At 52.1% G+C, this 17,404-nt stretch overlaps 1 protein-coding gene across 2 annotated transcripts in view; it reads right to left on the bottom strand.

Moving 5' to 3' along the window:
* Window positions 1–17,404, bottom strand: part of NAA60 (N-alpha-acetyltransferase 60, NatF catalytic subunit) — a 19,381-nt gene continuing 1,977 nt past the window's right edge. For both annotated transcript variants that reach the window (XM_027468751.3, XM_027468750.3), the window contains exons 2-7: window positions 9,236–9,351; window positions 8,160–8,289; window positions 6,764–6,860; window positions 4,203–4,437; window positions 3,147–3,332; window positions 1–2,682 (exon numbers count right to left, since the gene is read on the bottom strand). In XM_027468751.3, the coding sequence (XP_027324552.1) occupies window positions 3,176–3,332; window positions 4,203–4,437; window positions 6,764–6,860; window positions 8,160–8,289; window positions 9,236–9,345 (729 nt within the window). In that variant the 5' untranslated portion in view covers window positions 9,346–9,351 and the 3' untranslated portion in view covers window positions 1–2,682; window positions 3,147–3,175. The remainder of the gene's footprint in view (window positions 2,683–3,146; window positions 3,333–4,202; window positions 4,438–6,763; window positions 6,861–8,159; window positions 8,290–9,235; window positions 9,352–17,404) is intronic.

Here is a 17,404-nt window from a genome sequence, read left to right on the forward strand (position 1 = left end):
TCACAAAAGAGGGTTGGTTTAATTGAAGACGTTTAGAGAGAGGCTGACAGTGGCAGCACGATGCTCTTCAATAAATAACGGGCTGTGAGGCAGGGCCGTGACTGACACCTCAGGACAGGGTGACGGGAACAAGACACACAGACCAGTCACCGGTCCCCGGGGACGTGCTCGAGGGCAACAGAGGAGTGAGGGGGTGTGGGGGGGCAGGATACAGTGGGGTGGGGGAGCGCCAGGCCCAGGCCCCCAGGAGCGATGCAGAGCTTCATTCTGGGACAGAGAAAGCAAGTGCCAAAGAGCCAGGAGCTTCAGTTGCTAAAACCCCTACAAACCAATAGAAATGTTTAGGTAAATAAGAAAAAAAAAAAAAAAAGGTGGTGACCCAAAGGAGGGTTCCAGGGTGCCTCAGGCCTCCCCTGCAGTGAGGAGGGACTGTGGGGAGCCATCCCCCAAATCCCCTGCCCACGGGAGGTGGGCACAGCAAGGGGCAGTGGCTGCGGAGGGGACTGGGGGCAGCCAAAGCCCCCCCAGCCAGGGCCTTGGCAAAGCCGTGGCAGCGCCAGCTCCTGCCACACACCCCCAGGAGCTGGGGTCAGGGGGCACAGCGGGAGCCCCCTGCGGTGCAGGAGGAGCTCGGGGGAGCTGGTGGCGGTGCAGCAGGGCCCTGTCCCATGAAGCAGCCACCTTGCTGCAGGCTGTGCTGGGCTCGGGTCCTGCGCTGTTGTGGCATGCACAGAACCTGTGCCCAGGTCTCGGTCCCGCTGTGCCCCAGCCCCGGGGCCGCTCACCTCCCTGCCCCAGCAGATGCCTCGGGGATGCACCACGGCTGAAGCCACCAGCAGCAGCCCGGCTCATCCTGCAGCTCCCTGCCGCAGAGCGTTTTTTACATGTTTTTTCCCTACATCTGCCACAAAATCGAGTCCCTCCAGCCCTGCTGCGTTTCGCCCAGCGCAGCCTGACCTCACCACACTGCCTGCATCACGGAACTGACACAGAAAGAGGAGCACGGGCTGAAAGGGGCCTCAGGAGTGCACCGGGTCTACAGCCTCAGAGCGAGGCCCCTGACAAGCTCAGAGCAGGTTCCCACTGCTGGAAGGGCCCCACAGACAGAGGTTCTCCACGCTGCACTGTCCTCGCACCAGTATTTTTCTGCTATCAACCTCTCATTGAGCCAAACCTAGTCTAGCCCTGGCAGAGCAAGCAGCTCCTCCCCACAGCACAGCCTTTCACTTCCCCAAAATGCCATCCTTGCAGGCTGTGGGGCCAAACGCTTCCTGCAGCCAGGAAGGCCAGCGGGTGAGCTGTGCCCTGCGGGGCGTTCTGTGCAGGGGCATCGGGCCGAGGCAGAGCCCTGAGCAGTGCTCAGCACCAAGCTACTCCTGGCCTCCTGCAGGAACCTCCTCCAGAAACCACCTGCAGCAAGCTCTCCTCCTGCACCCTGCTCCTCTTTAACTCCCATTTCAGGGGCTTATGAACACCGAACTGACTCTGTACCATCACGCAGACTGCCAGATCTTACCACTTTCCTCCTAGGTCTCACACTGCCCCAGATCACAGCTCAGCCCCTCTCCCTGCCCGCACACTCTGCCTGCTGCAGCTCGCGCTGCCTTTGCTTAAGCCCCAGTTTCAAAACCGGCATGCAAGAGGGGAGGGAGGAGCGCGGTGCTGAGCAGGGAGCGAGCCTCAGGTGGGGAAGGGGAGCAGGACCCCCTGACGTGGGGCATGGGCACTGGCTCAACTGCAGCAACTCCCCCCTAAAAAGCCAAGTGCTCGCTGCCTGTGCTCTGAGGTGCAGGAAGGGGCCTGACCTGGCCACAGCACACGGGGACCCTCGGGGCTCTCCCCACAGGCTGGAAGTTACGTGCTGGTGAGCCCAGAGCCAGCCTGGCCTGGCCCTGAGGCCCCCGCAGAGCCGCAGGGAGGGCGGCCAAGGGCACAGCCCCAAGGCCAAGGGAGGATGCAGGCAGGGGAAGAGAAGGGCTCTGGCTGCAGCAGCGGCTCTCCATCCCCAGGCCCCTCCTCTGCAAAGTTCCAACTCAGACAGAGGCAGAAGGATCTATACAGTATAATATATTTCACTATGAAATAGCAATTTCATTCCCTGCCTTCTACTTGGTGCATCCTGAATTAGGTGCTTCTTTTTTACGTCACGCCCGAGGGCTGGGCTCGTTTCTCAGGCACGTGCCCTCCCCGCTGCCCCTGCCAGGGGCAGGAAGCAGGGCCCAGAAGCAGCCGCCCAGCTCCCCACTTCCCCCTCCACCAGGGCAGGCTGCGGCTGCTGGCATCGGGAGCCTGCCGGGGTGCTTACAGCTCACGGAGGAGGTCGCCCAGTGCAGATTCATCACCCTCCTTCGCACGGCCTGCTGTGGCTGCGGCACGGAAGCAGCAACTGAAGCCCTCCACGTCACGTGTACGAGTACAAACAAACCGTCCAGAGGAAGGGACGTGGCAGGGGCAGTGCAGCACGCACACAGCGGTGATGCAGAAGGGCCTGGGCCCCGCCAGCAGCCCCCAGCCCACAGGGGCAGGTCGGGGCTGCAGCCGGTCGAGTGCGAAGTCTGCAAAATCTTGGTCAATCTGTGGAATAAGGAGTCCTTTCCGGGGGGCTGGGTCACTGACCAAGAGCCATCATCTCTGGAATCAGTGCGGAGCCGGATGGTTCGGGAGGTGGAAGGAAGAACAATCCTACAGGAAGACAGAGAGGGCAACTGGCTTAGGGAAACCAGTCATTACAGGTCTCACAGGGTACCAGAGAGCCACTATACTGCAGACGTTTTGTAAGAAACGTGCAAATCGGCTATCAGTTATTGTGCTCAGACACCGTGTTGGGAAATATCGAGGACTCGGTTGTTGCGGGTCTTTCAAGCTGGTCTAACAGAGCTGAGAAAAAGGCCAGAGACAGCAGGGACCTGGAAGCTGGATCTGCTGTAAGAGTCTGGGCTCAAGTAAACACGATCAGAGTTCAAATTCCCTTCAAATGCAACCAGCACCAGCTCAGCTACCAGCTGGAGGCCAGAGCACAGCGATGCCCAGGACGCCTCACCCAGCAGCTCGCACAGCAGCTGCCTGCAGGGCTCTCGGCTGCCCCCACTAGCAGCCAGGCACATCGCTGCTGCTGGCAGAGCAGGGAGCTTCCCCCCAGTACCTACCTTTGGTTTTCGTACAGCTGCTGAGCAAGTCACATCGTCCGGCTGTATTCAATGCCGCTCTTGGCAGAAATGCCAGACCACGGCAGAAGGCTGCAGAGAAGGCTCTGGGCTTGTCGATATATCCTCTGGGGAATTGAGCACGGGCTCAGACTGGCTAGTGTTGATCCAATGTGCTGTAGGTAGTCAGTGGACAGCAGTTAAGGACATTTATAACCTAACTTCAAAATAACTTAAAGCACTCTGTGGACTAGCACTTGCTCAAGAGACCCTACGACACAGCGAAGGCTGCTCTGCTCAGCTATTTAAACAGATCTGCTCCTCACATTGCTCTACTGCTCCTTCATACCAAAAGCAGGCCTACCTCACACCATAAAATAAGGCAATTTGGGAGCACTGGCCCCAACTTGTGTGGAAATACTTCATTGGAGCAGCTGCCATAGTTCCTTTGCACTCCACAGCAAGTTACTGCGGGGGCTGCAATCCACGCACCTGCACTGAGAGATCTGGACTTTTTAGCTACACCTAGGAAAGGTCAAGTTTCTTTTCCATGATCCAGCAGCCTGAAACAAACTCCCAAATTCAGTTTGAGAGCAGCCTGCTGAGACCCAGAGGCCAGGCCAGAGACACAGGGGATCCTAAGCAACAGGAAGCAAGACCAAGGGCTTTTCTGCCACACTGCTGGCCAAACGCTGCAGCGCACATCCAAAGCTTGCCTTGCACGTTGGCTTAACACGAGCATTTCTTCATCACAGGCAAACTTGCTCCAACTTCAATTTACCACGCTACACTGCCTCCTTGAACCGTTCCCAGAGGATCTGGGGAAGTCTAGGCACAAGTGGGTCACTGTCAAATCTGTCTAACATTGCCTTCCTTCTGGCTTCAGGGAAATCAGCTTGGTTAAGCCCACAACAGAGCAGGCACCAGTCCCCACGTATAGCCAGCTCACGCTTTGCTAGATTGATTCTGTGATTCTGTGATTGCCATTTTAACCCTAAAACATGGTTTGGTGTCTGCTTCGCATGCTTCACTGGCAACTAGGCTGCAGGTAAAGGATATAAGATTGTCCAGGGCGGATGCCCACCGTTGATGTACAGGACGTAGGTGAAGCCATCTTTGAGGACCCCTCTTATGGAATAGTAATAGGGCAGATAGTGGTGCTGCTTAAAGTCTCTGTTTTCGTAGAAGTTTATTGCTGTGTTGTTAGTGGTGAGGACGTGCAGGTAGATGGCTTTGCAGTGATCTTGGGCAGTTGTTGATATATGGTCTTTTAAGCTTTCAAGCAAGAGAGAACCTGTTGAAGGAAGGAACAGCAGAATTACACAGCGCAGCTGCTTGCTAAGGGACACCACGGGGCTTCAAAGCTCCCAGCTGAGATCTTGGGCACTCAGCAGCTCAGCAGCAATTGCTGCCCACACTCGAGGACCCCTGATCCCACTCATTCCCCAGAGCTTCACACGGGCACTGAACAGGACAGCGCTCCGTGGCTTTAATATGAACCTCACCTCAGCTATGAGCACGGTTTCACAGAACAGGTTTATAAAGGCAGAAACGTTTCTGATTCAATAACCACAAAGATAGGTCAGACACAGAAACCTGCCAATGATACTCATCCCCAGGCGCAGCTCTTGGCTTTGGGTAAAGCCAGTGAGTCATTTTCAGTGCTATCAGTCCCATCGTGTTTATTTTAGAGCCATTTAAAACAGCAGAGTCAAAGCAGGACTTTACAAGCAGGTTACGGCGTTGTGTCTACTGAATTCAAATTTAAATTAAAGAATTGGCAGGATTTTAAGTCCCCTTCTTAGGAGAAGAGGTGAGGCACAGTCTCATTCAGCCTGACTTTGCCACAGCCACTAGCCAGCAGGTGAAGAGCAGAGCAGGGCACAGAGGAAATCCCAGCCACGGAAGACTGGCCCTGGAGTCAGGAAACGGCCCAAAGGACCCGCAGAACCTGCAGGGCTAACTTCCTCTGTCAGGTGCAACAGAAATCCTTTAGCTAATACAAGCACACGGATGAGATTTACGCTGCTGTTTCACAATCCCCAGGGCACAGATGACTTTCGGCAGGGCCCACAGGGTTTTGGAGCAGAAGTCAACAGCAGTGACCCTATGGTTACGTGAGACTTAGCAGGGGTTTCTATCAGCCAAGTACAAAAAGACACTTGGAGACCTCAACAGGAGGACGGTTTGATTTTGTTATGAGATGTGCCACTCATGACTCACAGTAACCCAACTGCCCTCTGGTTTAAGAATAGCAGAGAACCAAAGTCTAACAATGTCTGCCGGAGAAAATTCAGAGATTTAGTGCTTAAAAGTGTGCCTGGGCTGAAAAGCCTCCTGAGTGAAAGACTGAAGCTTCAAACACAAGTAGAGAAACACTTGAAAAGGGAAAGGTCTCAGAAAAAGCAGCAGCAGGAAGCTTTTTTAGGTTGTTTTGCTACAGATGCAAGCCCAAAGATCTTCAGAAAGCATAGCAACATGCTACCTAGATTTAATGGATATAGGAAATGCTGACACTGAAAGGAGAAAACTCCAGCAACATGGAGCTAAAAAAAATAGGATTTGGAAACTGAAAGGGGACTCAAAACAGCCACAGTTTTACAGAACAGAAGACCCCCTTACTAACTTTTGAACATTATTCCGTGCAATCATTTTCTTCTGTGTACAGAAAATTTAGACAAAGCAGCATTTAAATTTAAGTTTTAAATGCAGCAGTCCCACTGATGTCTCTTCTAGTCACTTTTTAACGCATCACATCAGTTTGTACCTTTCTAAACATGAGTGGGGAAGAAGGGAGGACTCGAGGAACAGAAGCTGATACCTGTACCCACTGAAAAGACTCCAGGTGTGCAACTGGGTCATCCTGCCAAACCTGGGCTACTCCCTTTTGCAGATCAAAGATGCAGATTATGCTTGAAATTGCAGCAGCAGGGCACTTATTTGATGACAAAACACATCCTGCTCTAAACGGAGCTGGGCCCCTTCTGACTGCAGGTTTCCAAATGGCTGCAGAATTGCTGTGTGTTGCAGCAGGCATTCAGAGCTGACCTTTATGTGCATTTGACAGACTAAACCAGGTCTGAGTTACGCTCTTTTCCCAGTCCATCTTTCCCTAAACATCTGTTCTATTTAAGTTGCAAGTTTAAGAGCAGCTACTTTTCTGCCTCAGGTACCAGGCTTCTGACACCCGTGGAAGAAAAGCAGAAGGCAGGGAGTACACGCTCCCCTTTTGTCCCTACCAGACAGGCTTCAAGTCCTGCTCCAGGATGAATGACAAAGTACAAGGACTTCTCAGCCCTGGCAGCTTTTCTCAGACTCTTGGTGCAGACAGCAGCAGGAGTGCAACTTTTTGGTGTGCACAGCTGTCCCCTGGGAACGAGATGGACTGCACTCTGCAGAACCATTTGTACATTGTGCTGTTACACCAACAAAAACTTCTCAGTGTACCTGCACTACCAGCACAAGGGGGATGTGAGAGCATCACCTTCTCGACTGCCGGGACAAGTCACACAGAAGTTTGTCTCAGAAGGGAACTGGAGTTGCACGGTGCAGCTCTTTAGTCCAGTAGTCAGGTGTAGCAAGTAGGACAGCAACAGAACTGTCACGTAGCAGCGTCTTACCTATTCCATGTTTCCTGAACTCCTTCACCACTCCAAGACTTAGGATGTAAGCAACTTGAGTGTCCACAGGAAAACTGGAAGCTAGGATGTCTCCATCCTGAGTAGAGATATGACAAGTTATTTAGTAAGATATGTGGGGAGGCAGAGGAGAAAGCAAGAATCCTGCACTGGAACACCTGAAAACAAGGCTTTAGCAGGAATTTTCCCTTCAGTGAGGAATCCTAGTTGAAGCTTCTGGGAAAGGTGGTGGGGAGAAAAATGAAATGAGCACGGTCCTCTAGATGGTATTCCTGCTTCCCTATCATCCTTCCGATTGCAGAGCACACATCATGATGTTTCTTTACTATTTACGTTATGTCTCCAAGCCCACAAATACCTGCACTCTTCACTAAGAAGGATTCAAATTGCCATTTTTGGAGTTATGCATCAGTGTCTAGATCAATTCCCTGTAGTTTATCAGGGACAGTCTTTATTGCCTGCATTCTCAGTCTGAGCTGTAGTGCCGTGGAGGACAAGAAACATGCTCCACAGTCCCAGCTGCTTAGAACAGTACCTGAACACGCCCCTGGCTTTCAGTTTGGCTAGAACAAGAGCCTTTTGTTAGAGTTGCTGAAGACAGTTTGACTTTGGGTAGCTCTGAGGTAAAGCCAGATAGCTAGAGTGAAGAGACCAGTGCCACTCGGCGCTCCTGGTTCCTACCAGTGTGTCCTGGTTTCAGTTAGGACATAGTTAATTTTCTTCCTAGTAGCTGGTAGAATGCTATGTTTTGGATTTTTTTTAAGCCACTCTCCTATGTTGTTCTCCCTGCCATAACCTGGGGGGTTTTTTACCTCACTGCCTTCAGCGACCACCTCTTCTTCAGCACTCTGACCATACCATGCTGTCTCTCCTGACCTCCAAACTGTCACCCCTGTGGCCTGAAATTCCTGCAGACTGGCCACCTCTGTTTTGTGTTCAAGACAGTGAACAAAGGACACTCGCTGCTGCAGGAAGTCACAGCTCTCAGGAGTGACTCAGTACAGCTAAGGAAGTTCATGCCTTGCATAAGAGAGGAGCAGGTACACAGACCTCAGCCACTAGCAATGACCAGGCACACTGAAAACAGGCTGGGAAAAGAATTATTAAAGTGGCTTTTAGTCTACGACTGCATTACCTGATCCCTCCATGCAGCACATCAGGCAGCAGGAACAGGATTTCTGGTAACGGGCTGCTCAGCAGCCCATGTTCAAACACATCCCATCACCCCTGCTTCATTAGCTGGAAATCACGTTCTTGCTTTTTCACAATTAACTCATGACAGCTCCTGAGCAGAGGGAGGAAAAATACCCCAAACAGACCCCATCCAATTAAGCACATCAAGAAGTGAGATATTTGTACCAAAGCAGAGTCCTCCTACCTCTTTATGCACCTTTGTTCTGCTCTTGATCTCTGCTACTATCATTCCCACGATGGAGCCTCTGTATGTGGCTGCGAGGGAAAAGAACTTCTTGTTGGAAGTGATATCTCGGTACCATGAGTCAGGGTACCTGGGAAGGAAAAAGGAACAGGAACATTTGGAGAACAGATCCCACAGGAGCAGCCAACATTGCACTTCACTTCAAACAAGCAGCAGCATCTTTAAGTGCCAGTCACTGGAACCGCAAGCCAATTTTAGACAAGACTGAGGGTGGGAAGCTGAAAGGTCTGTGTTCTGCAGGGAAATGTAGTCAAGTAACTTTGGACTGACACATGGCTGAGCTCTTTCTATGCTATAAGCTTAACTTACTCCATAAAATCCGGGCCAGTACGTTATCTACCTTTCCTGACTTAACTGCTGTATGGTACCATGAAACAAACTGCTGTTGTACCCCATTTGGCAGCATGCTTTTTTCCCCCAGTTGCACTTAAGAAGCCACGGAGGTTGCTCCTGTCACGGTCTGCTGCCTTGCTAAGACAAACTTTCATTTTATGTTCATTGCCCAGAGCCTTCGCTTCCATCATTGCAGCAGTGCTGCCTCCTTCAATGGCACTGCCAGCAGCTTCTCATCAGGAAGGTGCTTGTGCAGCCTGTGTCTCACAAGGGCTTTATGTTCACCTCAGCATCACCACTGCTTCAGGTCTCCTGTGGAACAGCCCAAACAATAAAAATGAAATGAAGTGGGCTGCGTCCAGCCAAGCAGGAGACAACAGAGTGGGACAAAGCAGAGGACAGCTCTCCTTTAGATCTACAGAAATGCCTACTATAAAATTATTTATGCTGACAGAATATATTTGATGAAAAATCTGTTTTTCAAAAATCTGATTTGATGAAAAATCTCTTTGCCGCTTAGTTTTGCACAAGTTTCCTCTGTCCAGAGGTTTGGGCTCAACAAGAGCCCACTTCAGAGCCCATGGCTACAGAGCCTTCAGTCTCAGCTCTAAGCCAGAGCAGCACAGCTCCACACCCCGTGTTTCTAGCTCCCCGCCACCTTGTACCCACGACCAGGAACGTACTCGATTGGGAACCAGTCACCACAGAGCTGTTTCACCGTGTCTATGTCATCGTGGCAGAGAAGACGCAGGTTTACGTCGGAAAGTGCAGTCGGAGGCACCTCCTCTGTCATTCACGCCTGCAAGAGAAGAAAGCACGTTAGGTTTGACCAGACAGCTCCGACTCTCAGCTTCAGGCAGGCATCCATGCACAGGCAGCTCCCAGTACCAAGAGAATTCTCTTCCGAGCAGAAGCTCAAAAGAGCTGAAGTGAACTGTGGCATCACCAGCTCAAGCAGCAACCAGGACCCCTGGTGCCAAGAGGCCGGGCACAGCTCACTGCTCACTTTGTGTCCTGGCACAGCCCGCCAGCACCACGATGGCCACACAGGTGACAAGCACGGGGCAGGCTGCTGATGCTGGTGAGAAGGAGCACGTGGCACGACCCAGACCAGAAGAGCAGAGAGGGACGCTGCATTGAATGCAGCCAGGAGCATGCCAAGCGTGCCTTCCAACTCGTGGAGCTCTTCCAATCTCTGTACGGGATCAACATTTTGTCAAAACAAAATTAAACAAAGAGCTTAAAAAGGAAGCACTACTAGAAGAACATCTACAAAGTCCCCTTACACAACCCTCTGATCTCCACTTCACATGTAAGTAGGGCTTTTAGAATCTTTTTTTTTTTTTTTTTTTATAACTTCTGCTGGAGAAATGGGACAGTTTCTCCTCATTGTTATGCACTACAGCTCCCCAGGTGCTGGCTCTGCAGCCCAGCAGAGCACATTCAAACATAGATATCCCCAAAGCCCCCTCTCCTTCACCACAGTACGGCCACAGCCCTGCTAACCATGCACAGGACACTTCCAGTGTCCTCAGACCTCTTTAAAAAGCCATCAGATGGGAAGAAGCAGGCTGTAAGTGGCTGTAAAAGCATGTGGCTGTAAAAATCCCATCAGCTCCACAATACTGCAGGACAGGCTCTGGGCTGGGAAAAAGGAGCGCAGAGGAGCAGAGCAGCTCCGGCCATGGCGAGGCTCCAGGCCCCCGCTGTTGCTCCGCATGCAGGCACGCGGGTTTGCACCAGCAGCGCTCCTCTTGCTCGTAAATCTTCTAATTCCTGAGAGGTTTCGATGCTCCTATAAGTCAACGCCCTTTCTCAGCCAACCGTTTAAAAATAGTCTCAGCACTGACAAACTGGAGCTAAACGAACACCCGTGAGAGCAGCAGATTGTCGATACTGAGCAGGGAAGGCGGGCACCTCGCAGCACGGAGCAGCTGCTGCAGGAGAGGCAGGGCCGGCACAGGACACGTTCCTGCAAGGATCAGTTCGTGTTTATCTAATGTTGTATTCTCCAAGAGCTAGGTGGGCATCGTGCATTATCCTGGAGCTAAAGCCAGCCTTTAAAAAAGCCAGACAAAGCCACGAGCACTGTGCTGAGCAGGGTAACTCCCCTCCCAGCACCAGGCGTGTGAGCACGGACTCGCTCTGTCCTCTTTGCATCACACGCCCAAACCTGGGTGCTTTACACATTTGAAGAAAATTTAAATGCAAGAAAATACAAGGCCCCTGCCTGGCACCGCGTGTTTCACAGATACCCAGGTGAACACTTGAGACCCAAGCCCTGTCCCTCCACACAGCCCTGTGGCACACTAGGGTTAGCAGAGCCCGGAGCAGCGCGGAGTACAGAAGCAGAACTGATACAAACCGTTTGTCAGCCCCACACGTGTTCGGCACCACCCTGAGAATACGCTAAGAGCAGTAGAGAGAAAGGTCTCTCGCTCTCAGTGCTGGGAGAAAGGAGAGCAGCTGGAAGTAGAGACAGCAAACAATCAGAAATGGTTCTGCACTCCCCGGATTTGCAGCAAGTTGCAGAAGAAAACACAGAGAAAGTTGTGAGATTAATGATGCACAAGTGGCCGTGACATGGGAGTGACACCACTTAGACTAATGACAGAGGAACTCCAAATCCTCACGCATAAGCTGATTATCAGCTCTGACAGCGTTTCATAATCATTATTATTTTTTGGCCTTGGCTGAAGCACCTACTGTCTGTAATCACAGGCAGGCCACACGATCACTGCTCCTGCTGCAGCCGGCAGTCTCTGTGGACTGCAGGCAGGACACTGGCTGGGTGCCTTTGTGTCTTGGGAGCACTCCAAGATAGATTTGGTTTGCACACAGCTCTCAAGAAACTGGAAAAATTTGTAGTGGGCACCTGCAGGGAAGAAGAACACCTGCTTTAACCATTAAGAACTTAGATATTCAGGAACTACTGCCCACACGGGAAAAAACACTTAGACCAAGTCACACGAAGAGACAGTTACCGGGAAGGACATGCCCAGAAAATGGTTTCTGAGGAAGAAACAACCTGTGCCAAAACCCAGAGCCTGCCCATGCCAGACTCGAAGCATTTCTGTATGTGCAGGGCAGGGCCTCCAATACAGGCATGCAGGATGTGAACGCTGTGCCACACCAGGCACCAAAGCATCAGCCCCTCTGATGCTCATGGGGTAGTTCAAATGTTTTCAGTAGCAGCTTCTTGCCAAGCTAACCACTTGCTGCCAGCCGCGGGGACCCCCTGGGTTTGGGCATGCCGTTCTCTGCCCTCTCAGGGAGCTTGTGGCTTCTAAAGAGCTCTGGAGCTGCCCCAGAAGACAAAGATGGGCAGGGAAAGCAGGAGGTGGGAGATGCATCCGTGGTCTTTGTGCTGTGAAGATACCAGCGCCAGTGAGCATCCTTCCTCCTGCTGCAGACGTGAGGATGGAACCGCCCCCAACTCTGCTGGGAAGGGTGCCACAGCTGGGCACGGAGCAGGTGAGACCACGGATCTGAGCAATCTGCCAGCACACAAAATCTTTCAGTCCACAGAGAAGTCTCAGGTTTTCTTGCCACGCAGAAAAGTGAGGTTACAACGAAGCACCTGACAGTAAGGTGAGGCAGAAATTCACTCGTGGCATGTCGTTGTACATCCCCAGCACAACCATTAGAGCTGCTACCACAATTTATTTCTAAGTCCCTCCTTTCCTTTCTCCCATTAGGGAGAACTTGAGATCACAACAGCAGCACAATTAGAGCAGCGAAACACTTGAGTGAAAATAAAACCTCACCCACATTTGCTGGCAACATCCTGCCCTAAGAGCTGGCAGGATATGACTGTGCCAAGAGAAACTCCACCTGTAAGCACCACTTCTAGAGCCAGCTTGGTTTTACAGGGCAAAGGCGTGTTGGAATTATGAAGGAAAAAGCCAGTATCAGTGTTAAAGACACCTCTGGGTATCAGCTGTTTATCTACTGCAATACCAAGACACCGAGTGCTGACCCCTGAGGCCATGCAGTGGCTGCTGCAAGGCAAAGCGCACGCTTCAGCCCCACGCAGCTCATTGGAGGAGATCCGATCCATTTTGGAAATCCGCAGTGAAATTACCTCCTTTCTTTTAATAACTTTTTCTCAGGTGTCAGGCTGTGTTCAGGTGACGGCCACAGCCTGGGACTGCTGCAGCCGACCTGATGCTCTGCCTCACTGGGACATCCCCACCTGACGAGCCAAGGTTTTGGGGCTGTGAATGGATCCTGCTGTTAAACACTGGAGGCAGCTCTGAGGCATCCCTTCCCAAAACAGGGAAGTTAGCAGCAAGCAGGATTCATAACGGAGCATCCAATTCCCTTTGCTACCTAAAACCTGCAGATATTGTTAAAATACAAAAAAATTCAAGAAAACAACATTTAAAGTACAGAGGTTTTGAGCATCTCTAGCAGTCTTCTGCCTTACTTCATTGAGTCAAACTGCAAAACATTACCTCTAAACCCCAGATCTAAGAGAGCAATTTTGGCCTTATGTGCGTTGGACAGCTGCAGAGGAACCCATCATATTCTCAGTAACATTTGGCAGCAATGGGAATAGGATGAACAGAAATAGTAAGGACATTAAATAAACAATCTGACTTAATGTGCAATTTAAAATTAAAACAGAGTGTAAGATCCAAAGCTACTACTTAAAAACAACGTCATGCACATTCAGCATCGGTAAGTCCTAGCTTTAATGAACTGAAGGTCAGCATTTCACACCTCTGTCCAAAAAGCAGCGGAGCCTTCAGCTTCCAGCAGCAGCCCAGGGGATGGGCAGGACCCCCGAGCTACCAGCACCCACCCAGTGCTCCGAGGGGCGTGTGGGCACCGACCTATTTGCACCACCAGCACCTCCAGCTCCCACCATGCAGGAGCAGGTCTCATTTTGAGTTTAGCTTAGAATCAGCGCTCCAAATTCAACAGGGAGCTCAAACGCAAGATAAAGCTCGATGCTTACTCGAATTTGGCAAAAAGCTGCTTAAATGCTTTTGAAAATCCCTCAAGCAGCTCCACGCCTTCAAAGCCTGGCCAGGCGATCCAACACATTAAGATTTCTCCTGTTCAGCACTATGGGACAAACTTTAACACTGATTCTGCCTCATGCATCCCGCACACATGGCTTGGATTTGAACAACAAAAAACCTTAAGATGCCATTTTTGTGATTTTTACTTGGACTTCCACTTCTATCCAGATAAGCTCATGAAAATCCCAAATAAAAAATTTACACTGCAGACACGTGTGCAGCAGCAGACCAGAGCTGGGTTTCCCTGCTTGGAAAGGCAAGGGCTGGATCTCCTTGCCCTGGAGGTGCCGCCCCGGTAAGGGCAGCAAACCCTCATTTGGGACTGCGTGGACAGCCCCCAGGGCCCAGCAATGAGCCTTCCAGGGAAACAGAACACAAAGTGTTTAGGGACATCTGGCATCCTCCCTCGCTTGCAAACAAACAGGAGGTGGCAAAGCCTGGGTGAAATCGCAAGAGCTGCTCAAAATGCAGGGCAGGAGCATGCGAGCTGCGGCCGAGCACCGCAACGCCCAAACCAGACCCGGACTCGGGAGCTCAGGGGCTCTGTCTCTCTGCCCCGCACCATCTGGCACAGGGGATTTGGTTTCCATTAAACCATTCAGTCTGAAGCAGCCAAAGGTCTAATTCCAGCAAAGAAGTAAAGATTTCCCTTCTGCATTTCATTTTAAGCTGGCTGCGTTTTTAGGTTACTGGTCTCGCAGGGAGCGTTCCACCCAGATACCCCTGTAACTCAGCTCCTTTTATTTAATACAACGGAACCGCGGCCGGATTGGAAGAGATGATGAATTCATTACCAAGAATGTCAAAGAGCTGCTTCTAGGACTTAAGTCAACTTTAACAAAGCAAGAGGAACCAACATTTGAAAAAAAATAAAGTATTTGGTTTGATACCTAGCTCCTGCTTCATCTGCTCAAAGAATAATAATTAAAAAAAAGGTTGGAAGGCCCCTCTGGAGGGCACCAGGCTCGACCCAGCCTGGGTCAGGTCGCCCAGCACCACGGGACGGCTCCTCTCACCACGTGCAGAGGGCACCCGAGGACAGCCCTGCTCCCCTAGCACCCACAGGACACGCTGACAAGGCTGAAGTGCTACAGGAGGAGCCCCTGCAGATTTTTCAGGGGCTCTGCCTTCCAGCCACAGAGAAGCGTTTGAGAAATACAGGAGTGTGTGAATAAAAACGATTTTCAGCCTTGAAATTGGCTCTCTGGGACCTATTAACGCTTACCAGTGCTACGTCTCTGATTACCAACTAGGCAAGGTGAGGAAAACACTGCAGTGTGCCCACCACGTGGATCTCTTCTGTTCCTGCTTTGGGAAGAGATCAAACTCAGGCAGTAAGAGCTCGCTGCAGATATTCCTGCGTCTGGCAGGAAAATAAAAAGCCCTCAGCTGTGTGCCCCCTGAGCACACCCATGCCTTCAGACTGAAAACCCTGGGAATTAAACACGCTGCCTGCACTGCCACCGCTGCTCCTGCCGGGATCCCAGCGTGGGCACGGCCCCTGGGCAGTCACCACTTGGAGCTCTCACCTCGTGCTCCTGCTCCTTCCAGGAACCACGTTGGGGCTCGCTGAGGACGAGCGATGAGGGAGCTGCAGGAGATGTGGCTCTCCTCGCTCCCAGCACGTTAGGCAAAGCATTGGAGCTCAGCGTTCACAGGCAGGTAGCACGGTGGAAATGTCACCTCCTCTCTCGTGTCCTTCACATCCTACAGGGTTGTTCCCCAGAACTGCCAGCACTTACTTGCCAAAATTAGCAGAAGCAAACAAGGCTGTTTTAATGGGAAAAGTAGGACAAAACCATAGATTTTATGCCTCGGTCTGAAAGTAATATCATCATCTGGCTGGAGCAGGCTCTGATGCTGTGATAACGTCATGCCACGGGAGTCCGTGACTCCTTTGGATCTCGGTGTTACATTTTTCTTTGGTTTCTGCCAGAACCAAAAGCAGCGAGCCCGAAGGCTCTTCACAGACACCTTGTGACTCGGCTGCACGCACCAGCTCAAGACTTGGTGCTTCTCATTTCGGCTCCTTTACCAGCAACCTCCTCCTGTGCACAGAGCTGATCCCGGTTAGCTTTCCCCGCAAACCCCCTGGGCTGTCACATCTCCAATTCAGGCCGTCAGCCCAGCACCCAGCACACAGACCCCACCTGCCTCAGGAAACAACAAGCCAGCAAGAATGTCTTGGACAGAAAGCTGCGGTTATCTCAGCACCACAGAGACCGGAGGGCAGCCTTGGTTTTAGAGAAGCCAGCTGTGCCAGCGAGCCCTCAGGCTCCCCGCAAAAACGAAAGATTTCTGTCTGCCTGAGCCTCCTGCCGAGAAGGACCCGAATCTGACACAGACTGCAAAAGAATCTGTTAAGAGAGGAGAAGGCAAAACGTCGTGCTCGCTGTGCAGCAAGCAGCAGTTACCTGAAATGAGAGCACTCACTGTTAGGGAAATCCTTTTATATCCGTATCCCTGGTCCTCTGGGCTCCTGAGGTCTGCTCCGTCAGCCTTCCCGCAGAACAAACACGAGCCTCCCGCTCGCCTTCTGGGCTGCTCCCTGACCCTGCAGCTCAGGCTGTGGCACTGAAGCTGGAGATTTCACGCAAGCCAGTACCCACGTAGCGCATCCCTGAAGCACACTGCAAAAGGCACAGCTTCCCGCTGCCCCAGATAGAGCCATTCCTCTGGGAACGGCGAGCAAGAACCGCTAAGAGGGTTCTGCTGGTAAATCTCTCCCTGGTAAGACGCAGCAGAGCAAATCTGCTTTGTGGCAGCAGCACCGCAGGGAGCTACAGCCGAAGGGTCACAACAGAAGCTCGTTTGCAGCAAGAAGCTCGGGAGAGGAGACCCCACGCCTCGCACATGCGGAGCACGGCACGGTTCCAGCAGGCAGCTGCTCCTCCGGAACATGAGGAACCCCAGGCAGCTCCTCACACACGCGGGCCCGCTGCCATTTCAGGCTTAGCATAAACAGCTCCACACAAGATGTACGTAGTGACTAAAACAGCCAGAAAATCAGCCTAGCGGAGTGCAAACACGGGGAGAGGGAATTTCGAGCCTGCCTCCATTTCCCAGCCGCTGTCCTCATTACCATGCTGTCGGCAAAACCCAGTCACTGCCTACACCAGCACAGGAGACACTAGCAACGAACTTCGTAGGGGTTGAAAAAGATATTCCTTCCCTAGCTGGCAGACAAACTCCCTAAATTTGTTCTTCTCCGTGATCTTGTACTTAAAAGCTTCTTTTCCTCTCCTTCCTCAGCGTTTTCCAGTGTGGGAAAAAAGACTTCCAGCATTTTCAGCTAAGGCTGGAAAGCTGACCGGCTCCAGCTCTACCTCTCTGCTGGGAGGAGAGCGTGGGTGGGAGCAGGCGGTGCGAGACACGAAACTCTTTGTGCCACCCGCAGCCAGCAGCGAGCACAAGGAGAGAAGAGCTGTGATGGTTTCAGGATCGGCTCCGCGAGGCGCTGCCAGGGGAGTTCCCCCGCCCCACACCCCGCCAGGTACCTGCACCCACGCTGTTGGGAGGGCCAGCAGCCCCCTGCAGGGGTTTCTCCAGCTCCTGCCCGCTTCACAGTGCTGGGAGCGGCTGGGGCAGAGAAGAGGAAAAGAGGAGGAGGAGGAGGAAGGCTCCTGGGCTCCCACACAGGCACCCGGCAGAGCCCTGTCAGACCACGCTGGCCCAACACCACTAAAAGCTGCCCCTATGCACGTTAAGATCATCCTTCCTGGGGAAGAAACAGCACCAGGCAGGGAAGTACTCAAGCAAATAAATACACGTGGTGAGCTAAAGGCTCGCTAAGCTTCCAGCTACAAAGGACTGGTTTCCTGA

Source organism: Anas platyrhynchos, chromosome 15 (genome assembly GCF_047663525.1).
Source record: "Anas platyrhynchos isolate ZD024472 breed Pekin duck chromosome 15, IASCAAS_PekinDuck_T2T, whole genome shotgun sequence".
NCBI classification, from domain to species: Eukaryota; Metazoa; Chordata; class Aves; order Anseriformes; family Anatidae; genus Anas; species Anas platyrhynchos.